Source organism: Dermacentor variabilis, chromosome 3, assembly GCF_050947875.1.
Source record: "Dermacentor variabilis isolate Ectoservices chromosome 3, ASM5094787v1, whole genome shotgun sequence".
NCBI lineage: Eukaryota > Metazoa > Arthropoda > Arachnida > Ixodida > Ixodidae > Dermacentor > Dermacentor variabilis.
The window spans coordinates 116,377,268-116,404,818 of NC_134570.1; the positions used below are offsets into that span (position 1 = coordinate 116,377,268).

Sequence of the window (27,551 nt, forward strand, 5' to 3'; positions counted from 1 at the left end):
GCTACCACTAACGCAGCGGTTATTGATTTAGATGTGAACCAATAAACCTACAAACAAGTGCCAAAACAGGCGCCTATGTCTGATAATAACTTTATCGAAAGTCGCTTAACTAGTTTAATACCACAACGGGAAATTAACAGCAATGTATAAAAGCAGAAAACAAATTATTCTACATAAATAAATGTCGGATTATAATCTCATTACTATTAACATTAGGAAAATGTGTGCTCCTTATGAATGTAAAAAACAAACCACGAGTGTATGGAGCCTTGACATTGTGCTAAATTTTGATGAATCAATAAAGCATCACAGCTCTCTCAAGCACTGAATAATAAAACATGGCTGTTTTGGAAGTCAACTTACACATGCACCGTTCTCGGCTAGCAGAACAAACAAAGTTAAAAATAATCTTATAACATGAGCTCTGTAGGGGAACAGGTGCATTGTATAGAGACGCAAATGAACTTTTTCAGTGCGTTCTTCTGAAACATATTAGTACAGGACCAGCGAACATAAATGCCACCTTAGCGTGACTGCATGAAGAGGTGGAAAACGAAGTTACGCCTATCTCTGTCGATCGCCATTTTGATCACGCAGATATTGCAGATACACCTTGTAAACAGCTTTCTGTCTGTGTTCCACGTAACATTATCAACGTTTTCTAGCGCCACTTGGACGAAGTCGTCGTCATTATAGTTTAATCGTGTTCTTCACGCCCCCCGCCCCCTAATACAGTATGCCCGCAATCATGGGGAAGGTTCGTTTCCATATACAGTTCCTGCAGATTATATCCCATGTTACACCATCAAAAAGGGCTTGACTGAGTGAAGCTGACCTGAGCTGCGCGTGCTGTTAAATGAAGTTAGCTGAAGCATGACGTGTACGGACGAAAAACGCTCGATGAAGTGACTTGAGATGAAGTGACCATGTGACTTGAGATATTCTAATGAGCGATACGTTGGCAATATATTCGCTTGTTCTCTGAGATAGCAACCGGTCTTTGCAGCAGATGAGATCAAAATCGGCTTGGCCATTACAACATCGCTCATGTGCGGATCATGTGGATCGCAGCGCAAGTGGTAATAACAACGATGCCGCAGAATAATTTACTGCGCACGAAATAAATACCAATACTTCTGACCCAGAGCACGAGGTCCTCAAAATATTAGCGAGTGAATAAAACTAAGCGGCAGTTCCTAACAATTAAACACGGAACCCCGTCGCAAATTAGCACACGGGAACAAATCAGGACTTTTTGTTTAATCAAAGGTACCTTTGCAAGCCCTCTCGGAATTTTCTAATTATGCCTGCTGTATGCTGGCCGCATAGCGCACACTTAAAAAAGAATAATTAAGTGTCTGATGCTGAGATAATACCTCGCTCTCCCATAAAGCAGCTCGATGCTCTAGCCATATGGTTACAACCACGCATATTCTTCTTTCGTACCTACGCCAACTAGCTCTTTAACGTTATCGCCGTGTGCTGATGGTAGTGATGATTTCTATACTATGGCACGCACCCGCGATGGAGGAGTGGCCAAGAAGGGGGCGGTTCATTTCAAATAAATGAGAAGAAAATACCAGCCAGCATTAGAGTTGTCACATTGCGTATCAGGTGCGTGCGAGAGCCCGTGCGCGCGCCCCTTTTTAGTTTGGGTCAAAGACGCAGAAATTGAAAGGGCGAACTCATAGACCTTTTATAGCAAGTACTCTGGGCATGGCGCACCACGGGCCACCGCCATTGAACGCCTGCAGAATCGGGAGCAAGCAGGCATCAACCGCGGCTTGCCGCTCAGGTACGTTCCGCCAAGACGTCAGGGATCGCATTGTACTACTTATTTCAAATATGAAACAGCAGAGCAAAGACGTGCTATGTCGTGAACAGCATGAACTGAGACAGGGACTCGAAGGCGTCGAATTTCCCTGCGTGCAAGCTTCATCCACCTAAGCAGTACAAGGAGGTAATGCCCGTGTTTAGGGCCATTCGTCGTGCACACCTTTGCTCAAGGCGAGCGCAGCAAGCTCTACCGTCAACACTGAATAACCAAGGGCCGGAAATGACAGCCAAGCTAATACCTCCTGCAAGAAACAACGCAGTGTTACCGCCACAGCTGGTAGAAAATGTCACGGTATGTTGAACTTCGATAAGGCCGACTGATATACTCGAGCAGCTTTACCGTGCATAACAGCGTTTACAAGCGTAGTATAATAGGCCGGCACTGATAATTTTCTGTCAGTGCCGGGTGTGAAACAGCAGATGAGCGCTCACTCAGTCCCTTACAACATGTTTGTCCACGCCTACACGAAGGCATCTTAATCGGTGGGGTAAGTAATCAGAAAACTTTTCCCATGTTATCTGATAAGCGCTGGCGGCAAGAATGACAAGGTCGGAACAAACCACCAGGGTCGAATAAGTTCGCAAACAGGCAATTTCTGCGTTCGCACAAATGCCTATTCCCGAAGGAAGTTGTTGCACGAAGGCAACAGCTCTATAAACATATCACTGTAAATACCATAAAATACTATAAGGAGTAAAAGCACACATGGAGGTTGCTACATTCTTGGCCTTCAGTCGGTAAGCTAGCACACTACTACGATTGCAGGGCAGGGAGAACTAAAACTTACCGAGGCACTTACTTGCAATTAATGCTAAAGTATTCTGGCTCACCTGCGCGATACTTTTCACTTGGTCACGTGCTCGACTTGAGCGAAGTCAAATTTGAGCACGGGCAACTCACATTTTAGGGGTGTGTCCATTTATTTTAGGAGTGGGCCTGGTTGGTTTTGAACGTGGGTGAACTAAATTTTCAAATCGGGCAAAGCCAATTTTGGCTATGGGTGACCCACATTTTTGGGATGGGTCAAGTAAATTTACAAAATGGGTCAGGTTCATTTTGAAAGTGGGTAAATTTTCGAATTGGGCAAAGTCAATATTTTTGTGTGCGGGCCACGGCATCCGTCCGATGTCATAGCTGTTCACCATTTGATTTCGCAGTGCGAGACGCATCCAGCGCCGAGAATACGATGTCATCACTTGGTTACGTGGGTTTCCTTGACATCGAATCTTATCGCCGGACGCTTGCCGGATTTTCTGCTTCATGAAGCTTCATGTCCAACTTTACATTACTCTTACAGAAGGAAATGTACACTACCTTTATATATAGAGCATAAGTAGATATTCTAGAAAGTATCATACTTATCTAAATGGAATTTAGTCATTTTGTCCACGCATACCTGCGTGGAATAACAAGTTTCAAACGCCACTTACCTTTAAATTGCATCGCAATGTGTCCGTTGGCTCGTTGTCTTCGGACGGCAGACAGTCCGTTTAGTTGAACCGCGGACCTTCCATGCATTGGCCACGGAAATCCACAGGCTCGTTCTTATAAACAGGAAAAATATTTTCCTATAACAGAGTGCGCCTCCAGTGAGCCATACAGGCAGCATGTATGCCTGTATAACGCGGGTTTGAAGCCTCGCCGCGTAGGCGTCGACAGCAGGCTGGTTGTCCACTGGCAGGCACAGCGCTCATGTGGAACGGGCTGATCCGGTCCGCGGAGCGGCGACACCGGGGCGAGGACCTCGTCAAGCACGGCGTCTACGAGTACGTGATGGCGCTGGTGCCGGCGTTCGCCTTCCCGCGCGCGCTGACCAAGGCGCTGGAGTTGGACGCAGAGAACCAGGACTGCCTGAACCGGCGCAACACGCTGCTGGCTGGCAGCAGCCTGCTGTGGCACATGTGTAGCCGCGACCCCAGCTACCGCTTCCTGGGAACCGGCATCTACTACTGCTGCCACAGTGGGTCCCTGTGCGGAACGTGATGTAGCCCGCGACGCAGAATCTAATTCAATGAAAGAAAAGAAGAAAATAAAAGATCAAGGGAAAACGCAGCGTGCACAAGCAAGAATAACACTGGACGAGGCTGGAGCGAAGGACTGGAATTTCGTGATAGGAAATTACAGTTGTATAACCTCCGGCATTAAACTTAACTCCTTGCTCCAGTCTCTTCCCGCGCGGTCTTATTCGTCGCATGCGTTTGTTTTTATTTTCGATCCTGTAACAACCGGTACAGCTCTCAATCCTGTCGCGACTTGCAAGTATTTACTTGCCCTGTTAATGCCCTCGTAAAAGTTTGCAGAAACGATTGGCTCAGACGAACACCCTAAGTCGCGCTTACAACTGCAGATTGCGAGCAGACCTTTTGCCAGGCTTGTTTCTCGCACAGGACGAAGTAGGCGAAAATAACAAGGACAACGCTGTTTCTCGACTTCATTTCTGTTTTTCGCGCTCTTAGCTTCACCTTCCAGAGCCGCACGAACTTGGCCACTTCAACACACTCTCGCAGTGTATTCCAATTCTTGCGTTTTGAACTGACAATTTACTACAAGTTGAGAACGTAGGTTCGCTTATAGAATAGCTCGATCGATGCGCAACCAGAAAAAATGTTGCTGAACAGAAGAATAATTATGCATCGGCAGCGTTCATGCTCGTTACGCTTTGATTGGAATCGCATTTCTGTAGACCTAAACAGCTACGCCAGCGTTCATGGGAATTCACAAATAACCAGACAAACACTTACTGAAGAGATTTACTAACTGTACTAACTGGAGAGGCTAGTAATCAGGTGAACAATGCCCGGTATCCACAATAACCAGCCTCACACATCATGCAGGTAATGAATCCCTGAATACTTCAGCACATCTTTTTTTTCCCGGCTACTGAAAAAAAAACCACTGAAATGAAAAGGCCACTGAAATGAAAAATTTTCGAGCAATCTAGGTCAAATGTGTTCTTATGTGATAAAGCACGGATCTTCACTGAGTCGTCAAGCAACAGCTGTTGAATAATTTAAGTAAAGAGTTCATATAACACGTTTCACCATGCAAATCTAATATCGCTTCTTACCTTTTGGTTATAGTGCTGTTTCATTTATTTCTTTTTGCATAGCGGCTTTAGAGGCTCACCAGTTATTTATTATCAGCTATCTATATCCCTTCCGTTAACATGAGCTTCTGATAATACGAAGACTTTCACGGCCCCTTAAATATTGGCGCACGAAGACTTTACTGTTCGACGCTCCTAAATTCATGGGGGACTTAAAGCACTCTACTTCACGGAGTGAAATCTGCAGCCTATGTTCTTTCGGCAGCCTATCGTTTTACCACAATTAAGTGCTATCCCATGGCTTGTGCCTCTTCTATTTTCTGCTGATCGCTGTTCCCAGTGCATTCGACGTCGTTAACACGTATAGACGCAGCCAGTTCCTCATGTTTCTGCCTATTTAATCACCTTATTTGTCTATACAGCAGGGGAAGGGAACAGTCGGGCTACTGACATTGTATACGTCATTATTGACGTCACAATTCAAAAAAACTATCAGTCATCTCAGCCGCAATTCCTTCGCTCACGTGCCCCTTATATGTTGGCCCTAATCGGGGCACATGCGCTATAAATAAATCAATATAAATAATTACTTAGATACTTGCAATTCTGGAGAATTTAATTTAGGTAAGCCAGGCAACATCTCTGACAGATAACATGTGGCATATATTTCAGCAGCAGAATGTGCACCATGATAAGGGAAATGCCATCGAGGACAGCAGGTGACTAAAGGCTGTATTTATGTTAGGGATCTCGCAGGATTAGGACGCGGACGACTCACACGCGGTGAGAGTTTAAACGCTGGGATGGATGGGCTTCGTGCCTTTTGCTAGCATTACGTAGGCCGGTGAGAGGACGACGAAGATTTCCGTCTCTTCCCCGCTTTGCACTGAAAGTGGAGCTATCCAACAACACGGACTGGGAGCCCCTGAGCCCGTTCGGGTTGCACAGCAGTGGCATCCTGCCCGAGCTGCTCTTCATGCTGGTGGAGGGCGTGACGCTGTTCGTGCTGCTCGACCGGTTGGACTCCGGCCGCTTCCTCTGGTTGCCGCGACCTCCCGCTGCCGCAGGACAGGGCGCCGAGGCCACCGCTGCCGACGAAGAGGTGCGCGAAGAGCGGAAGCTGGTGGACGCGGTGGTCGCCGAGGGAAAGTTCACTAGCGTCGTCATGGCCGCCAGGGGCCTCGAGAAGAAGTGAGTGAATGCCCACTGGGCCGTGCTGCAAGTGAAAAATCAAGTCGCAACAGTCACTCGGTGCGCGGCATGCTCTTCCCAGGTTGTGTTATCTAGTTGATTGATTTGTGGTCTCATTTGACGCCCCAAGTGAAGCGAGGACTATGAGAGCAGACACCGCGGGCCGGAGACATCTGGATGATCGCGACCAGCTCAGTTTACTTAGCGCCCACAAAAGCCCTAGGAAACTTGAAGTTCCTGTAATGATATTTTGCAGATAATTTGAATATTCAAAAGATTTATTCTCTTCTTTTATCGCTGTAAATTGCAATAGCAATGCTAGTTGTTTAGTAATACCTTTCGCCTTTTGCATCACCATGAGTTCCAATGAAAACTTTTAAGTACCCGTCGTTCATGAATTCTGCGAGCTGAATAAGCAAAATCGAATATTTTCATGAATGCGGATGTATATTCAAATGTCGAGTCCAGTATGGAAGCGCAAAAGCTAAACACAAAAGGCTTGGCATTTTTCACGTGGTCGTAGACACACCTTACAGGCTTTACAGAGCTGCTTTTGATTAGGGGGCGCAAGAGTCTTGCCTTCCGCTTGGGTCCAAGCAGAACACAAAGAAAACTTTGGATTCTTGGGTGCGCATTTTAATTGGGTCCGTGATCTCAAGACTTCCTATCGACAGCTTATTCCATATCAACAAATTACTCCCTTCTCCGCTAGGTTAAGAATTTATATACTAGCGACCTTGATAATGTATAGCAAGCGTTTTGCGACACTGAGCAAGGCTTTATCGGGCAACTTGTCCACTCTTCAGTCCCCGGCGCAATTGTCCATAACAAGTGAAAATACAAGAATGCAGGTGAGGCTTCTCTTGAAAAAAACGTGGCACGCATGTCGGTCATGCCTTCGCCTTTCCACAACTAGTTCCCTTAGCGTTTTTACCGAAGCTTAAAAGACGTATCCCAGTTGTTTAGTAAACATCTCAGTGTTTCCAGCCCTAGTTTTTCAGCAACCGATGCTTACAGGACGAAGAGCCCAAATCACCAAATGTATGGGCCGAAGAGCACTTGCAGCACATACGGTTTAGATGAACAGGTCCAGCAGGTACATCTACCTGATCAGTTCAAATCGTCACTTCGCACCACCCTTAACCACCATCCCCTCAATGTAGGGTGCCCGCATGCATGCACGCGCTCAAGCACTAGAGTTAGGGTGCGTATAGAGGCTCCCTACTTCATCGTGTCAATGCGCGCCATGGCCGTGAATATGCACCACGACAGGCTGAATGACCTCGTTGACATCTTTGCGATAGGTACCACCCCCAATTTCACGAACGCAAAGCTCCCTGGTGGGGCAGGACTTTCACTACAAAGAAGCACTTGCTCATGGCAAAGGCGTGGCACGGCTATAATCATAATTAGGAAGAGGGATAAACTTGCAAAAGGCGATTCGGTGGCACATGTAGAAATATGTTCTCTTTATGGGATGCTTGCAGCTACATTCCTGGCTTGTTACTCAGCGTGCGAACGGCTATAGCACAAAGTTATGCCATCCACACCAGAGATCTGTAGGGAAGTTCTTAGGATTACTTCCTGACTGCCAGGCCTCCGCTGTGCCACCCTGCTTTGTGCAGGGAATACACCCGACTCACGGTACACTTGAATGGCTCGTACCACGCTCCAGCTGCATGGCGTCGGGAACCCACTTCAGACAAGAGCTAGAGGTAGATGCAGCTTGCCGAATACTAACGTCCGTCAGCCCACCAGGACAAGCGGAAGCCAGGAAAGGAAACGCACCAGTACTGCTCTTGTTGTAGAGAAGCCGAAGAATCGCGCACGCACAATGCTTCTGGGAAAACGAAAGTATGCCGACTCAACGCTAATTAAAGCTGCAGCTGATAAAGCTGGACTAACACTATGGAACCAAACGATCCGGACAAGAATGACGCGGCTGAGCCGGAACAGACTGCACCGCCAGGAGCTTATTTGCTTTGCGCTTGTGTGCAACGTAATTGGGCGGCAGTAATTGGTGTGATGCTCATACTCAGAGTTTGATCCGTCGTGTCAGTCCAGCTTAAGTGATCAGAACATTGCCGGAAATCAGTCGCGCTCGCAGCAAGGAGATCACAGATCCTCCAAGCTCTGCGAAGAGCAGTGCTCCGAATAAACCCAGGGAAAGGAAAATGACACATTCACCCAATCGTAGGAATTGTTACAAAGGAAACCCATTCTCGTTCCTGGAAAGAAAAGCCTCGCATTTGGAGAAACATTCGTCCTGGGCCGGGGCTTGAACCCGAGACCACCGCCTTTCCAGGGCAGCAGCTCTGCCATATGAGCTAACCTGGCGTCTAGCAGGTTTCCCCAGAACTATTGTGTCAAACTCTTGCCATTGCTTCGAGTTGTTGGCAAATTCGACTTCGCCCTGCCATATACTAGCCGCCTGGTCATCTGACATCCTCTGATTGTCACTAAACTCTCACCTTACGAACTTCGACAGTTGCTACAATGAAGAGGTGGTGTCGAAATCAGGCATACATCGACAGCGCCACGGGAGTACCATGATCTGATTTGTTTAATTAGTGCATTGCAAGCGACGGACGGCATTTGTGGAGCTTGAAACACGTCAGGATCTCCCATGTTTACGGACACCACTTATAGCAGTTCGGACACCCTGCCCCCCTTCCCCTTCCTAGACAATTAACACGTCGGCGGATTTTCCGCAGGTACGGCACGACCGAAGCGGTGCGCAGCGTGTCGCTTGCTCTGCGCACCACCGAGTGTCTCGGCCTGCTGGGTCTGAACGGTGCTGGAAAGACGACCACGTTGGAGATGCTGGCAGCACTGCTGCGGCCCACCAGCGGAGACGCATACATTAGCGGCCTCTGCATGTCACAAAATCCCAGGAAGGTACATATATGGCATGAAGGCACCTGCGAGTGTACGCGGGGCGGGACAACGTGAAAGGAAGCAGCTGCAGTCTGGTGCCCGAGAAAAACCTCTTACGCTAGGACTGTTCTTAAGAGAAAAGTTAAGCCAATTCTTATGCTGTACGTATTATAAGCAAAGGCGGCCAGCCAACGTCAGCGAACTCTTACGAACATAAAAAGCTTCGTGAGTTTGGTCCCTCTTTTACAAAGAATCATAGCAATTGTTCGTTTTTCTCTCTTCTACATAGGCTTGGTGCCACAACGCCGCCATTATCACTTGGCGTTGCAGACGACAAAAAAAAAAAGAAAAAATAAGATGGTACGTTACAAAAAATATAGGCACAGGTTTTTCATTCAAGGACACCGAGTGTTTTTAGTCGCCTCCTAAGAAGTAAAATTACTCTGCAGTTATATTTCCGCGTTGACTGTTTCTCGAATGCAGAGACCGTGTTCCCTCTGATGCTGGGGACCACCCTTTTAATAGACTGTTTAAGGGTGCTATTACATCATTATCACGCCCCCTCCTACTCCCTTCGAGAACAATAATGTGATGTTAAGCGTTGAAACAAAAAGGTTGAACGCAGAATCTTTGTTACATTTGTTTTTAATTGAGGAAAAATGAGATTGTACGTCCGCGGCGCTTGTTATACCGGCGCACCACAGGAGGCCACAGAACTACGTTAAAGCTACTGGCACCTTGTTGATAAAACATGGCCTTCGAGCTTGCTTGCGGAAATTATTAAACACACATTAAAAAACTGTGGAAAGGCTTTACATATACAAGGGGCTCAACACAATACAAGATTCACAATTTCATTTTAATTCCATAAATATAAAAGAGATAACACTAACCGCACACCGCATGGGTTTAAGCAAACATGCCTCTCCACCCAGTTTGCATCGATGCCTGATCGTTAGGAAACAGGCACGGGATTCAATAAATTCATAACTTCTTCAATTAGCACGCATAGACGCAGCTTTCTTGTCGATTTTATACCGAATCGCCGTTCCCCCTCCCTGGTTGTATCGAGATGCGAACGTATACATGGGTTATACTTCGCCATCAACGTGCCTTAAATCATTGCTCGCACGCTGGGTTCGCAAAGCCCAACGCAGCGCTAGGTGTGACAATGCACTCTAGTTATAAAGGCCACAGATAACTCGCTTTTAACCAGCTGTGTAAGCTTGCCTAGATTTAGAAACATTGACAATTAATCGAGCCAATAGCCTTCTGGGCCACATACAATACTAGGACACTCAAAATAGAGTGTTTAGAAAAAAAAAGTAGGTGCTTCCGATGCCATTAGGATTAATTCACGTGGTTCTGTTTCAACAAAAATGCCGACAACACGAGCTCTAATTTCCTATCCAAGGCAGTTGTTTGGACGGACTGGCACGGCACGTCGAAATAATGCCAGCGCGAAACAGCACACGTGTATTGTTCTCCTCGGTGCCACGCCAATGTAAAAAGGCTGAACGATTTATCTCCCGCACAGTGGCAGTCAGGCGTGGGCTACTGTCTCCAGTCGGGCGGCCTGCTCGAGCAGCTTACGGGCTCCGAGTTTCTGCGGCTGATGGCCAACTTGCGTGGCATACCCGTGGCCACCGTCGAACTGATCGTGAGCAGCCTGCTACGCGTCGTTGGCATTGACGAGGACGTAGCTAGGCTGCCGTGTGGATCGTACAGGTACTGCACCGTTGATCGTGCACGTTATAGACTGAAGGCCTGGCACTTAGCTGTCACGCTAACGTTTTTATTACGGCGAAAGCCTTTCCGGGCTCATAGTGAAGTTTGTGTCAGCAGACCTGGCCGCCGGAGGGTCCGCCGGAGCGTCATCACGCCATATGAAGTCAGATTAAAGACAGATTAAAGAACGAGAAATGATTGATAGGGACAGATAGTGAATTATAATGTTAAAATAACGATTGGTAGAGGGTTAATAATGACTAGTAATGACTAATAATTAGACCAGTTCTTGAATACGCCTCGGTGGTCTGGGTCCCGTACAACCCGAAGTACATTACACAATTGGAAAACATTCAAAGAAAATATGTTAGATTCGTATTCAACTGTATATAGCTGGCACGTATCTCCGACTGTTCTTATTAACAAAGCCAACCTGGAAACATTAGGATTAAGGTGATATAGGAACCGACTGAAATACATATATTTACTTTATCATGATGAAGTAATAAAACGATGGACACCGACCAACAGAAGTGCTAAAGAATGAATAAATTTAAAAGACGTTTCGACTTCGCTACGGAAGGCTTGTTCACGATTTTTTTAGCACTTCTGTTGGTCGGTGTCCATCGTTTTATTACTTCATGCTTCATCCCGACCAGACGGGCTTCCGTCGAACCCTCGACTTTATCATGATATGCTGGGGATAGATGAGGATATGTAGATTACTTTAGTTACCAGGCGTGCAACACGATCTAATCATCCGAAAAAAATAAAGTAATTCTCTTGCAGAACAAACGTATCTGGAAACACGTTTTTTTCCTTGGACGATAGGTGAGCGGAAGGCGCTCTCCGCCAGTACAGTGGAATGCCCGACCGTCCAGTCATTCTGCAACGCGCTGAGCAGCATTTAGACGTGATATTATATGTATGCGTATGCATATGTATATGTATGTATGTATATGTACGTACAAATGTACTTTTTTTCTTTTTGATTCACATTATAGCCAAAGCTTCTTTCGCTTGCTTTTCATTATTTGTAGATTTTTGCTGCTCAACCAACCGAGCATGCACGATGTCTTTCAGCATACCAGTATGAATGCGACTCCTTGTTATCAATATCGCGTTGTTATCAATATGCTCTGTACAGCTGGTGCGGTTCAACGAATATCCGTATTCTTAAATATATTGAAATTTTGTAAAGCTTTTTCGTTGGAATGCTTTGTACGGCTCGTGCGGATCAGGGAATATGTCTATTGCAATGTATTCTTGTAATGATTTTTGATGTTCTTTTTTTTTGTACATCTTTATATTGCACTGTCCACTCCTGCCCAAGGCCCAAGACTAAGGCCGGCAGTATCTTGTAAATAAATAAATAAATAATGACTACTAATGACTTGTAATGACTACAGATGACTACGAAATGACCAATATGCCCAACGACGGCTTGTAATGACCACGGTTGATAACAAATCACTAGAAATGCTTACTAGTGAGCAGTAATGACTAATAATGAGTGAAATGACTTGTAATGATTAGTAATGACTATGAAATGACCAATGTTTCTAACGACAACTTGTAAAGGCTACAATTGATTAGAAACGACTAAAATGCTTAGTAATGACCAGTATTGACTAATAATGACTGCAGTGACTTTTAATAAATACTAATGACTATGATATGACCAACATGCCTAACAACGGCTTGTATTGACCACAATTGATTACAAATGACTAAAAATGCTTAGTAGTGAGCCGTAATGACAAAAAGAAAGAAGACAAAGAGAAGAGGCCAAAAGAAAGAGGCGAATGGAAGAGTAGCCTTTCACCGTTCACCTTTTAAGGGAGGTCTTAAGAGACCTTGTAATTTTTTTCTCCGACGTCAATTGTACGAAATACTCGAGAGGTAAAAATATTTGAAGACCCAATCCACTCTGCAAAGGTGCATTGCCAGCGAAGCTGCTACCGTCCACTTAACCTATTCTAGTCTAACGAATGAAATTAGTACGCCGTAAAATGCAGTGCATAACCATTTATTGCACAACGACATTCACGACGGCTTTATGATCGCTCTGGTATACACTGAGGTTATCGGTTTTGACAGTTGCCGCGTTCTTCGCCAAAGTTAGGTTGACACACGAGTCATAGATGGTGGTTGGTAGTTTCTTTTCTGCGCAACACTTTAGTACAAACTCTTCGAAGACAAAGTCTACGAACCACTTGTTTTCCTGTTTCGAAATGTCAACGTGAAAGGCTTATAGCGCGTGAAAAAGACAAGGACGAAAGTGAGACGTGACATACACAGACGCTAACTTGCAACAACCTTTATTTCGAGCAAGGGACCCATACATATATACAACTTTTTGTGGGAATTGTTGGAATCACCCACCGTGGTTGCTCAGTGACTATGGTGTTAGGGTGCTGAGCACGAGGTCGCGGGATCAAATCCCGGCCACGGCGACCTCATTTCGATGGGGGCGAAATGCGAAAACACCCGTGTACTTAGATTTAGGTGCACGTTAAAGAGCCCCAGGCGGTAGAAATTTCCGGAGTCCTCCGCTACGGCGTGCCTCATAATCAGAAAGTGATTTTGGCACGTGAAACCCCATAATTTAGTTTTTTAATTGTGGGAATTCTGGGAAGAGCCCGAGGTAGGATAACTCGCGAAATTATACAAGCAGAAATAATTGATAGGCTTGGGGATAACTGTGTGTCGAAACCATCGATTGCTCTTTCCCGCAAAGAGTTATCGTACCTGCGCAATGGTGTGTAAGGGATTTTCGCAAATAGCGCATGTATGATGCACGCAAAAAGTTGTATATATGCATGGGTCCCTTGCTCGAAATAAAGATTGTTGCAAGTTAGCGCCTGTGTGTGTAACGTCTCACTTTCATCCTTGTCTTTTTCACGTGCTATAAGCCTCACGATGTCTTACCAACAAGCCCAAATCACTGCTTCACATCAACGTTAAGGCCCCCACGATGACGAAAAGCGTAGTGTTATCTATCGCCAACACCGCAAAGTGCGTTCGCATGAAGCGCTCTACGTCGGCCTTGAAAGTGTCCGACGAAATGTACACGATGAAGAAGACGAATCTATTGCGGTTTTCACGGCACCCACATCGCCGCAGTCGACCGGGTCAGACTTAAGCATGTACGCGGTCACGCACGCTTCTTTTCTTGCGTAGATGGCAACTCTGGCAGATCGGTTGTGACTTCGTTTCGCGGCCGTTATTCCAACGTAGCCGGTCACTTCAGCGACTATGTCCGTCCACGTTTCCGAGAGACACAGCACCTGAACCTCGTTGAGTACGAAGTCATGGGTTTTAACGCGATAGCGTTAAGGAGCTCGTGTCGCAGAAAAGCCGGTGTCGTCGGCGTCGGTGTCGGCGTCGGCGTCCGCGGCGTTGGCCGTGAGCGATAAATCACGGCAGGCACTTCATAAATAAAAAGCAACTTCCAAGATTGGCTGGGTGGGAATCGAACCAGGGTCTCCGGAGTGTGAGACGGAGACGTTACCACTGAGCCACGATGTTCGATGCTTCAAAGCGGTACAAAAGCGCCTCTAGTGAACGCGGTGTTGCCTTAGAAACGAGCTGTTTCTAAGGATCAGGCGTGCGTCGCTTGCTCAGGCGCACATTTCGTTGTCGCGCCGAACGCTGCGTTGCTCGACGCTCACCGCGTCCGATGCGGGGCGCGTAGTCGCTGCGCCGTAGCCCATTGTCTTACACCCCTTGGCGGGTCGACGGGAACGCTGTCGCGTTCCACTCTTGAAGGCGAAGCTTAAGCGTCCTCCAATTTTTTTATCTTTGGAATGAAGACCCAGCGATCTCGCGTTGAGAGAGGCAAGCGAGATCGAGTGCGGTTCCCGCAACATCGCAAGGCACGCCTTGGTGACGGTGACCAGGTGACGGGGCCGAGTTTTCTGTGGACCGCCACGAAAGAATCACCGGTTGGTAGAGGTAAACAGCTTCGCTGTAAAACACCGTGGACGCCGCCGTTGACCGAATAGCAAGAGCGCATGCGCGGCAGGCGCGAGATGGTTTAGAGGGTCTCCAGAGACGCACAGCGCGTTTCGCTGCAATAGCATAAAAATAGAAGTAGGCCCACCGTCAGCGCTCCATTCAATAAGCTCGGTGGTGGAGCCAGGCAAGATTTGTGCCTGCTGCTGCTGCCATAGGCACAGTGCACACGCCAATGTAAGCACAGTATAGCGTTCTTGTTCAGCTGCTGTGTTTATGCACTGGTCTCCGTGGAATGGGCAGTAAACGTCAAGCTAGCGTTATCTATTTCGCTTAGCGCTGACTAACGTCTACGGTTTTCCGTTGATCTCATACAGAGAGATTTGTTTAACCCTTTTTTCTACATCTTTCACCTCATGTTGTGCACCATCGATGTGCGACGCCTGCAATACCACTGGGGGCGCCCTTACTCACGCCAGTATTTTGAAACGCGTGGTAGCTGCCAAGGCGCGGTTCCTTCTACACTATAGGAGTCGCCTTGCGCGCGGTGACGCTTCAACATGACCCACCCGCGTATAGTTAGATTGCCGTCCGAGGAGTCCAAGCGCAATGCTAAACCTTGCTATTGCTTTCAATGCTTCGGCCTTAGGGCGGAACTGCTGCATGGGCTGTCGTACAGCAAGCTATAGTTTAAACAGTGCGCGCAGTTCTTCGTAAAGAACCTGATGAGTGACCTGTTCGAGTTATGGTTCATGACTGTGAGATGGGTTGCCCATATGCCGGCATCTCTAAGCAGTTTAACTCTTGTGATCTTTGTGTCACTGGATGCAGCCGCAGATGATGGCAAGCATCCTCTGCAGAAGCGAGGCGAGAGCGAGGTAATACGGGGTCTTCATGACTTTGGCCCCAGGCCCAGAATACGGAATGTATAAAAGCCGCCCCAGCCTGAATTTTGTGGAGCAAGACTGCCTCCGCGCGAGTAAGATGGTGGGGAAGACAGCAGACACAATGGGTTTTATAGTGCTAGTGTGCCATCGGATTACAGATTTCCGGGTTACGATGTTCCACAAAGGGTCGATGAGTAGCCCTGCCATTTCCGCCGAGAAGTAGGCAGGATTTGACTATTCTGCAAGATTGCACTCAGTGGTTCTCAACATGATGGGGTAGTTATACAAAACGAGAACGAAGCATGCATTGGCACAATCAACGTTCTTTGTTTCTACGCGGACTACAAAGCCGCCCTTATGAACCATCAAACTGGATGATCCCATTGGTTGGTCAGTTTGTCACGCTTTGGTCTATACACTGCGCCAACATATTTGAAAAAGAAACATGTCTCAGGAGTTATACATATAAAACTAACGAGAAGTGGCACCAAAATGGTGGAGCTACGCGCTCATTACAATGCGTGGCATGACGTCAGCATGAATGCAAATAGTAGTGGTGCTTTCTTGTCACCACGCCTATTCTAATTTACAGGGTTCAACATGCACTGTGTCATAATTGAGGGTACGAAAGGTGCCTGTCTTCAGAACGTCAATCTGGACCACTGCTAAGGAAAGTAGTCGCTGCACTGACGCGGACAAGTCTCGCTGTGGAAAAGTTGTCTGTGCATAGCGACACCCGTTGTTCGACCACTGTTAATATGGGTCGGTGCACCACGTGCCGAGAGCCTTCCCTTTAAAACAAATTGTGTTTGGTTGTTTTACGTGCAACATCCCCAATCAGGTTATGAGGCACGCCGAAGTGGTGAACTCGGGGTTATTTTTACCACCTGTGTCAAACATCAAAAACGTGCACCTAAATCTAAGTGCACGAGCGTTTTTGTTTTTCGTTGCGCTTCCCAAGAAATGAGGCCGCACCGCGCGGGGTTGAAACCATGAGCTCGTGCACAGCACCGTAACCCCAGCCACGGGGCTGCCGTGGTGGGCGGGCCTCTACGTTGCTTTGGAGCGTAGAACAAGACAACCGATCAAGCGATCAATGAACACTCCGAGATCTTCCCAGTCGAAGGAAACATTATTTGTCTCCTCCTATGTCTGAGGGACTTCTCGACTCAGCCGCTCGAAGGGACCTGGGAGATGATAACGTGCTTTCACTCATCTTCACGCGGCAGAGGTAGCGAAACCGAGCGGAGACCTGCTAAGAAAAGGCTTCACATAGAGATATGTAGCAGAGCCCTTTTAGCTCATAGACGACCCCATCACAGTAAAAATTCTCACACCATTTTAAGTGCTGGTTTGCGCACGGCTAACACCCTTACGTAAGTAAAACTCTTGCTTGGGCTAGTTGGTTCATGCTTGAATGTGTAAAGAGCAGGGCGCAAAAATCAGGACAGAAGAAGAAGCGCCGATCTTGTCGTTTGTGTTCTTCATCTCTTCTGATCTTAGCAGCCTGCTCCTAACACCCTTACTTTTGATGCTGTGAAAACTAAGGCTATTGTGCACTAAGGCGAGCTCGAACTGTAGCTGCGATTAGAGAAGGCGTAATTGAGAACTGTACAATAATTCTGACCACCAAGTACGCATAGGATGAAGTACCTGGCAAGAGGCCCTGTCAGCGATAACCACTAGAACTCATTCCCACTGGCGACTCGCAGAGGTCGCACTACCAAGGTGGTCGCAAAGCGACCGGTCGCCTATATACATGGCCACAAATTATCGCTTTCGTCGGAAGACGACTGTCTTGGGTCAGTCTCTTGCTGCTCAGATGGTGTCGTGAATGAGTTTATTTCACGCAGGTTTCGCGTCTTCTGTAGCATCTCTCATTGTGTTTATCTACCACAAATAGTGACCAGAGAAAAAAAGCTACATTCGTTCCCTACAGCGATTGGATCTTATCGTTTAAGGACAAGGTTGTCAGCCGTGGGACAGAGCGCAGCAACCTTAATAGTGCACGAAATCTTCAACGAGGAAGTCTTTTCTTAAAAGGCGCAGAGTTCCGTTGCCGTACGTGCATGACCACAAACGCGCTACTGTGCACACGAAGGCATCTAAATATTCTGTAGAAGGCCTACTATACATTGGCAAATAGAGAAAAAAGAATGCTTGATTAAAGCTGATGATGGCATTGAAATCCCAAAGAATCATGTAAGTAGCGCAGGTTTTCAGTGATATGTAGCGAACCTGACCTGCGGCTTTTCCAAGTAGCCGACCTTTCTGTTATTGAACTTTCGCTCTCTATTTGCAGCCATGGCGACAAGCGCAAGTTATCTGTGGCAGCGGCTATGGTGGGGCTACCGCGACTCGTGTTCCTTGATGAGCCCGTGGCAGGCGTGGACATCTTGGCGCGGAGGACGATCTTTCAGGCACTCCAGGCTATCATCAGAAAGGGATACTCGTCCATTATCCTCTCCTCCAACTCGTACGTTCAGCGGGAGGAGCTTTCCTTAATCAATTTCACGTCAACATGATGCCAAAAATTTATTGTTTTAACCCTTGTTCCTGTTTTACTTCGCCTTTGAGCGCTTTTTTTTTCTTTTTGCAGACCTTGTGCACCGATTTACAGGGCACGCCAAGAAAAAAAGCAACACCATTTTCACACAGCAAATTTTTTTTCTTATCAGGGCTTTGCTTTCTTGATTCGTCGTGAGTACATTGAATTCTAAAAGAAAAACGCAGCAGTTGCATCCGGGCGTTATCACAAAACGCTGGGTCTTTCTGATTTACACCTCGGCCACAAAATGATTGATGGTTAACTGAGGAAAAGTCACAATTAACTAAGCCACGCACTAACCCCGTACTATCTATGCTACGTTCGCGCAAGACCCTCCATAAATTACGAAGGTGTCGACATTGACTCCTATAGACGTAATATTTTCGGAGAAAAAAAAATTCACTGTGTAATGCAACTACAGTTTGTCATGCTTGTCTAACCTGCCTTGTTTCTACATCTCCCAAACCAGTGCCAAAAAGGCCGAAGCTTTAGCGTCAAAAGCTCCGTTGTAATACCTGCGTTTGCAAATGGCGCTGAGACCCAAAAAAAAATAATAAAGACGGAAGCTCTACAGAGTGCCGGCACGGAAGTCTATCACGAGTTTAGCTAGAGACTGTGTATAAGTACTCATCGTACCCGAATGTTCCCGAGCGATTACCGCCAATCAACAGTTCTTTGTCCCCGATTGTATGTTTTGCGTCCTATTTGTATAGCTTTTCGTACTTTAGCTCATTTTTATACTGAGTCGAAAAAATTCACCGATGATTTCGATGCTCCCTAATGCGAATTTACAGCGCAGCTTCTTAGGTGTTTTGAATTCGTGATATGTTTTCACCAAGAATTTGATTCTGAACGAAGGGGTCCTTTGGGCTGTGGCGCTGAGCATTTTGTCGGGCACCTCGCTTAGCAGCAGCGGCAGACGAAGCCTTTCCACCAGTTGCGTTGCTCATTGTTCAGGAAGAAAGCGTGAACATGGAAATGCGTGGCTCGCGCGGAGCGCATTCTCTATAGCAGCGGCGGCGGAGGCGAAGTAGCGCATGCGCAGTGGATTCGTAACCCACGCCAGCGCTTTGTTTGCATATGTGGTATCGGTGGACGCGCTCGCCGCGTTCCTGGTCGCCGCCGTCAAGCACGTCTCGTGCAGCACTCCGCTTTCCTCCTTACCCTTTCGGCATACGCTCCCCCGCTTCCCCTCTCGTGCTGTCTTTGTTCTCGCCATCTTTCAACCCCCCCCCCCCTCTGTGCTTCGCGTTTGCTCTTTCAACTTTCACTGTGATCGTTCACTCGGTTACGCCGACGGACGACGACGACACTCAACGCAGGAACGGGCATCTAAAGGCTATGCTCTAGAATCGAGGCTAAAAATAAACGTTACTACGGTAGATAGCTCTTTGCCAACTCTAGTTAAACGTTTCTCTTTTGCTGAAGAAAGCTAGGAGAGCATAAAGCAAAAAATTCTCAACCGTTTTGCATTTACAGACAGCATGATGTACCCGATTGTACCAATGCCATTCAGCATGACGTACCTAATTTCGCGGCATTCTCGCTCATTTCAGTCATTCTCTGCGGGCAAAGTGTCCTGAAGTTCTGAGACCATTTTATTACGAAAGCAATACTGCTCGCACTTTCGGCCCATCGGTGGTCGTGGCGCCTCCTTACACAGCTGCGCGTCACGTGACCGTGTGACGTCACGCCAGACCGAGAGACGGGGCCCCAGTTCGCTGCATCGATGGTGGAGGCGAAGCTTCGCGCGCCGCTACTGCGGTGCTACCGAGCGAGGGCGCTCGCTGGTGTGTCGTCACGCTAGGAGGATAAATGGGGCTACAGCTCGGCTCCTCGCCGTGGTCGGCGCGCTGCCTTGCGCTATGTCGGATGATGTATAGCCATAAGTTTAACAAAGGGCAACCATATCAACACCATCAGCCGAACCAAGGCGCAGCCAAGGGTATTGCTTTCGCAATCTTCTAGGCTTAACCAAGCTAAGCCTTCAGCCAATTTTTTTTCTCTTTTTTTCCCCATGCATTCAAATTTAATGCACTCACTTTCTTAACTGCTAAAAACTCACTCAGCACGCAGCAAAAGGTTGCCGAAATTCATAGCAGGATCAGCGAGAGCGAATCTATGCTGGTGAGAGCAATAGTTTCATGTTAGGAACACCAGGAAAAAATCTCGCGCTGGCGTCAGTTTGAAGTGCTAGAACACTCCTTCAATTAGCATGGAAACGACACGGGCCATACATGTGCTTGTCTAAACTCTGTCATCGCTAGAATGTTGTCGATTCCTGCATCAATGTTACTGAAGTTGCTATTTTATCACAAATTCATTTTACGAAAAGGGCCTTATTCGCCCTCTAATATCTACCATGCATAGGGTTTCATGATATTTCAAAGAAAAAGAAAGCGTTTAGGATATAAATATTACTCCATGCGAGTGTTAATTAACAAACATGTGCCGAGCATTGCATATTATAAGCGCCAAGTATACACGACTGTTCCACGTAAACAACTAGCTGATTTCCGCTCGACATTTTGCACGGATGCAGCATTATGCAATGGTTCAGATTAATTCGGCGTTACCGAGAATTACCTGTTTCGTTCGCACTATAGCCGAAGTGCGCGCCACCTGCGGCAACACCACCAAAAAGCTGCACTTAGCTTCATATATACATTTACTGTACTACTAACGTTATGTTTCGCAGCGATAGAATTCCGGCGCTGTCTACGCGACCGCTGCGGCCAAATACCCCTTTTACCATGGCCGTGACAGATGGTGCCGCCGTTCTGCTGTGGCTAATACGAAATTTATTAGAGGTCACGGTAGCTGCAGGTGACACGCGTTTAGCCTATATTTTGAAAGAAACAGAGAAGTAACGATCATAATCGCGGCTATAAACTGAACCCTTGTGCACTGCCGAATGCTGTAGACCGTTTTATCTATAGGCTGCCGCACTTTTGCGATCACAGCGCCGTCTATTCTCCGGCGCCATGCTGCTGTGTGGGCGTCATGCTGGTGTTACCGGCACAATGCTGGTGTTAATTACTAAGCCGTGAACTTCGTATAGCCACCACATCTAACGGCGATGGGTCTAGCGGCACGGCCACAGCTTTTACGGCGATCGAAATAGGAGGCGAACCCAGTTTTAACGTTGTCGATACGTAACATACGTGCGGCGTGTTATTCTTGTATGTCTAGCCTTGAGCTCTGTTAATGTATCACTCAGGTTAAACCAATCAGAGGCGTCCCCGTGTGCTAGTCGGTGTGCCGCACCAGCATACATACCGATTCAGGTAACTAGCGAAGCTACGAGGAAACACGCGTTGATAGGTTTCGTGCTCCTAAAACTTTCGCGGTACGATTTTCTAAGCATGTTTACCTGACACGCGGGCATCAAAGTTATGAAAAAAAGAACTTTAGGATAACTCGGCTTGGGAGGTCCGTTAACATATGGAGTATTCTATAAGACCACCTCGTGACAGTGGCGACCCGCCGTGGTTGCTCAGTGGCCATGGTGTTGGATTGCTGAGCACGAGGTCGCGGGATCGAATCCCGGCCACGGCGGCCGCATTTCGATGGGGGCGAAATGCGAAAACACCCGCGTACTTATATTTAGATGCACGTTAAAGAACCGCAGGTGGTCGAAATTTCCGGAGTCCTGCACTACGGCGTGCCTCAGAATCAGAAAGTGGTTTTGGCACGTAAAACCCCATAATTTAATTTATTTTTTGACAGTGACCACGATTATGCCACGATACAACCGTATGCATGCAACGTGTTCAAAGAATGTGCTCACTCTTAGGTCACGAGTGATGCCCGTGCAAAGGCGCCTCACCGACTCGAGAGAGCTGGAAAAAACGAACAACTAATCTCGGCAACAGCTACTTTATTTTCTGAAGTATAATGCAGCCTGCGATGCTCGACGTCGGCCGCACAGCTTGCCGGTGAGATTCGGAAGCACCGGAGAGCCCGTGTAAACTATCGGAGCGGCGGGCACTCGGTATAGGCATGGATGGCTTTGGTTTCCAGAAGGAAAAGAAGACCACGCCTTCATTTTCTTCGTCGGCACCTACTGTTTTCATAATACGTCTCTAGTAAACTTCCAGTAGAACGTTGACTGCCAAGTGTCATAACCTTGGAACACATTTGAACAGAATAACTTTAATGCGTGTGCATGATGAAATAGTTAACGTCATGTATTCGCACTAGTTGACCGACTCGAATGCGCACCTTCGTTCATATGTCAGTTTGGTCATGGATGCCGAGATGGCAACAAGATCTTCTAGGGTCACCACCCTGAATCTGTCTTCGTATTGTAATAATAAGTATGTTTTTATCACAATCATCATATCTGAATATACATGTGACGAAGGTTTGGGCGTCCAGTTCTTTCTGCTTACACTGGCAATCCAAAGCCGTCGCTTATGTTCAACCAGAGCAGCGGAGTCCACGAAGTCGCGGCGTCTGAAGGGGCACTTCCCATTCGCTTCGAAAGTTATTCTTGCAGCCAAACACCATACAGTGGTGGCACGTTGACCTTGCTCCATCTGATATCGCAGCAATTACAGACGAAACACGTTCGCATCCCACTAATTCGTAATCACACCGCTACCGTTCCAAGCTTGCGCTAGGCGAAACGGCGATCTGCGCACACCAGTGCAAGGAGGAGCGGCTCGGGCCGTTGGTTCCAGGCTGCGTTCCTTCTAGCCAATATAACGTTCTATACCTCGTTGCGAAATTTCAGTGCAAATTAGCCGGGGGTTTATGCGGAGTACTCATGGATTAGGCTTGCCACTCGCATTTATGCAGCAACCGGGGGCCGAATTTAAAAAGAAAAGGTTTTCCGTTCGTAAGTGCTATTTGCCGTGGCCTGGCCACCTTCGTTGATTTTAGTAAGCGCAGCGTCAGGAATGGCGGAACTTTGCTCTAACGAAATGCGAGCCCAATATAGTGAGCAGCACCCATATCCCCTGTATCCTTTCAAGGTGGCGTCGCGGTGATGGGGAGATGATTCGTGAGACTAAACAAGTCTTTCGTTTTCGCCTACGACGGTGGGATGATTCGCTTACGTGATACATCTCAGTTGTGCATCGTATGCGATAACGGTGTACGATAAAACTTCTTTTTTCAGTGTTTAACTAAAAGTGTGGCGATAAAACTCACAAAAGCTGCACCGACTTTGTTGACGACGAACGGCACCACCGCCAACTCGCGCTTGCAAACTTTCGCCGCGCTATTCAGCATGGACGTGTGCGAGGCGAACTGCAGCCGCGTCGGTATCTTGGTCTCGGGCCAGCTGCAGTGCCTGGGCAGCGTGCCGCAACTTCTGGTGCGCTTCGGCCGCGGCTTCACGCTGCAGATCAAGTGCGTCGCCAAGGACGCGAGCAACGCGACCGCCCTCGAGGAGGCCGTGGCCACGCTCTTCCCGGGCATCCTGCTCACCGACGTGCACCCGGTACGCGCTCGCAACGTTACAACATACACCGCTGCATGGATTATATTTTTTCACCCCGCACCAAATGTTTTAGGCTGCAGGGTAACCTTTCCAAAAAAGAAATAAAATGGTATACGTCCTGTTGTGTTTATTTTCATTGTATGAAACATGTAACGTCATGCAATGTTTAAATTTACGCCCCGCGCAATTCACATGGTTAGTCTCATGTAAAAGTTATCTTTATGCCCTACACCATTCCCAATGTCGGCACTGCCGCGCATTGCTGTAACTTTGCTTAAACTACTATTTTCGTTCGCACAACTAATAGAGGTTCTAGATATTTTGTAACAACCAAAATTCTGTCAATCAGTGGTCGTCGGTAAGGTCTGGTAGCTCAACAGTGGCGCTTCCCTCGTGTAATGGTAGATATTTTTTTTTTATTGGAACTCGATAATACTTCCCTGGAACGCCGGTTTTTAAACTAAACGCGGATAACCTTTTTTTCTGTAAGTGGAACCAATATGCATTGTCAAATAAAGCTGCGATTTTCCACTCAGCTACACGATGTCTGTTTTCGCGCGCTCATCGTGCTTTTCGGCGCGTTTGGCCTAAGTCATTCCCAACCACATATCGCTGCTCATGACACATTTCACGTGCCACTGCTCAAATGTTGACAAATTTTACGTGCCAGAACCTCCATATATTTGAGGCACGCAGTAGCGAGGGACTGCGCATTAATTTTTACCCCCTATTGTGCTTTAACATGCACGTAAATCTATATAAACAAGCGTTTTCCTTTTGCAATTCGCTCCCATAAAAATTCGGTCGCCATGTCCGGGAGCGAACCCGCGACCTCTTGCAATTAGCGGAGCAAACCCATACCCACGATGCAGACCGAGCGAATGCTACGGGCTAAAATTGAGGCTGAATGGTTCCTGCGTTATTTTTACACGATAGGAAGGCATGGATAGAAGTTCTTCGGCAAATATTCTTCGATGGTTATCTGAAGTGTTCACACGCATGATTCATGACTTCGCTCTCTCCTCCCACTGATACAAAGGCGCGTCGCCTACCCCTTTCTCTTCACAGACCCTACCCCTTCTACCGCATACTATCCTACCTACCCTATCCGCCTACCCCTTCTATCGCCTACCTCTTCTCTTCACTTTTTTCTCTCTTACAAAAACCTGCAAACAAAAACATCTTACTAAGCGCTGCCAAAATAAATAAATATTAAGAAGGAAGCAGCAGAAGCAAAATACAATAAATGTACTACACTCTTAGGAAAAAGCTAGTAGTAATAGCTACCTTTACGGTAGTAAGTGCTTGCCACATATCTTACTATCTTGTCAGTAACTGGAGTTGGTAAAGGCAAGGGTAGTAAAGGTTACTAATTGCTTTTCTTAAGCGCAATGATGGTATCTCTTTTACTGTCCTTGCCTTATTTACTAACTCTAGTTAGCAACAGGGAAATAACATATGTGACAAGTAGTGGCATATGATAATTAGATGTGTAGCTACATTGTTGTGTGATTATCTGAATTATCTGTACACAAGCTATTTGTTCAAATAAACTTTCTCTGGCATCATCCCCTTGGCACAAGCACATGACGCGGTGGTACAGTTTTGACGGCGTTGTGCTGCTGAGCTAGAGGTGACGGGTTCGATGCCTGCCACTGCGGCTGCATTTATTTGACAGTGCGATGCAAACACCCTCGTGTAAGATTTAAGTGCAGCTTAAGGGGAAGTTTTAGCAAGGGGGCTCCAATACAAATACATAGGAACGGAGAAATCGTTTTTCTCGGTAACCGCTAAACCACATTGCGTGAGGTTTACAGTATGTAAAATATAACGTTAAAATCTAGTAACTGTTCGAAGCGAGATTATTATTTAGGTCGGCAATGTATTTAATAACTCTTTGGAAAACGAAACTACCGTGTTTACAACTTTGTAACTCAGCAATGAAGAACCGTATCACTGTTCGGTGAACTGCATCTAATAGTACAACTAAAGCAGACGAAAGTTATGTATTATACACGGCTCTCAAGTACACCACTAATAAACAGCAGAAGTTTTGCAAAACCCCCGTAACCATCGCACCAAATTCACATAATTGAGGTATCAGAAATGTCCGTTTTATATGCTCTAATTTAGAGAACTGCGATATATCTTTATGGTGCATGCAGAGTTACGGATTTGTAAACATTGCGCTTCTGTTCTTTTTTTCTAAATTGTTAATCTCTGTAAATTTTTCCGTTTTTCTGTAAATTTTTGAAAGCCTAAATTGAAATTCAGCTTGTTAAATTCACCATAATTCAACTTCCGCTGTCGAATGCAACAAATTTCACGTAACTCGGTCTTGAGGTCACCTCATGAAGTTTTCGGCGTTTTACATGTATTGAACTTGATCCCTAGGTAAAGCTTCCTCTTATGTAACCGCAGGTGGTCGAGATTCAACCGGAATGTTTAAAGAACAGCGCTAAAAACGCGCACCACACAACAGAATAGAGGATGGTACACACACGGCGCCGACTTACAACTGCGTTTATTGGAAAATACGCAATGGTTTTTACAGCATAACATCAAGCGTGCGCACATGCTCGATGTGAGAAAAAGCACTTGTCGTTCCCAACACATTGCCTCGTGGTCGCGGGTGAGATTAACACGGTTGTTCATCCCGTTTCAGCAAGCCTATTTCCTTCAAAGATAAGTTTACTGAAGGCTGACTAACGCGCCCACTACCTTTCCTCATTATGTAAAATGCTTTCGCCACTTCCCATGTAACGATATCATTGTGCACAAACAGGATTTTTGCGTCATCAAAGAACGGCCTACATAGTGCTCTGCCAGGTTTGTCGATTTCTTGTCTAAAGAATTGTGGTGCTCCGATCGCCTCACAATAATGCATGGGCCTGTCTGCCATGTATGTACGAAAGGCCGCGTGACAAATGGATTTGGTAAACAACAGCAATCTTACATGGCACGGGCTTTTTCCCACGGCTTATCCGGAGTCTCTTCACTATGGCGTGCTTCATAATGCGAATGTGCCGTACCTCAAATTTCTTTCGCTTTCTTTTTTTTTTCCATGGCACAAGTCTCACTGTGCCACCCGCGTCCGCAGGGCCTGTTCCAGTTCGCCATGAAAGAGATGCTCCAATGGAGCGTGCTCTTCGCTCGCGTCAACCAGCTGCACCGGTACTTCCAGCTCGAGTACGTGAACGCATCCAGCACGGGACTCGAGGAGGTCTTCATCGACTTCGTGCGCTGTACGCGCCGCCCAGCACTTCCGCCCCAAGGCAACGCGCCCCACAACTCTACGCCGGCGGCTGCCAAGGTCGGCGCGGCGGCGGCAGCCGTAGTTAACGCCGTTGTTCCGGCAGGAACATCCAAAGGGATCGCCGCGCAAGCCAAGGGTGCTGCGACGGCCAAGGGCGGCGCGGCGGCGCGGCCTTGATAATTTAGGCACTCGAGGACGCCGGCAACGCATCCTTGGGCTCGAACCTTCGCGCGTAGTTTGTGCGTGTTCATACGCGCCGACTTTCCGCCGCGACGAGACTATAATGGCTTGTTTATGCGCATACAAATACATAAGTGGAACTAACTAGGTGTCGTTGTTGGGTATGTCCTCTTCTGTCGATTTTATTTTGCGCGAGAAAACAACCACTTTGCTCTTCTTTAGGAGAAACGCTGTTTGATAACCCACATGGAGGAGGCGGATACATCCGCACACAGAAGATTGTGTATAACTTGCCTTCGGGCGTGAGCTTCCCTGCTCACAACCAAGAAGAGCGTAAGAAAAAGCCAAATAGAGAAACCGTCCTGCAGGACGCGTTCATGACGTGCAAACCGCTGCTGCCGACGTCTTGCTTGGCCACGGCGGCCAGATTCCAAACGCATAATACCACGCTGACTGTGAACGGTGGCACAGTTCTCTTGGAACGAAGTGAAGTCCGCGATCTCGAGGTGAAGGTGACTCCAGTAAGTGACCACGCAGAGAAAGAGAAGAATTCGTAGCCAGAGCAGTGTCTCAAGGCACAGCGACTGGCTGTTCA

General features: G+C 47.1%; 1 protein-coding gene across 1 annotated transcript in view; it reads left to right on the forward strand.

Annotated features, from left to right (window-relative positions):
• LOC142574703 (phospholipid-transporting ATPase ABCA3-like) overlaps positions 1 to 26,953 on the forward strand; it is a 40,562-nt gene extending 13,609 nt beyond the window's left edge. The window contains exons 7-13 of the mRNA XM_075683731.1: positions 3,474 to 3,797; positions 5,777 to 6,074; positions 8,789 to 8,972; positions 10,489 to 10,679; positions 17,826 to 17,999; positions 23,307 to 23,520; positions 26,621 to 26,953. Coding sequence (XP_075539846.1) covers positions 3,474 to 3,797; positions 5,777 to 6,074; positions 8,789 to 8,972; positions 10,489 to 10,679; positions 17,826 to 17,999; positions 23,307 to 23,520; positions 26,621 to 26,953 — 1,718 coding nt within the window. The remainder of the gene's footprint in view (positions 1 to 3,473; positions 3,798 to 5,776; positions 6,075 to 8,788; positions 8,973 to 10,488; positions 10,680 to 17,825; positions 18,000 to 23,306; positions 23,521 to 26,620) is intronic.
• The last annotated feature ends 598 nt before the right edge of the window (positions 26,954 to 27,551 follow it).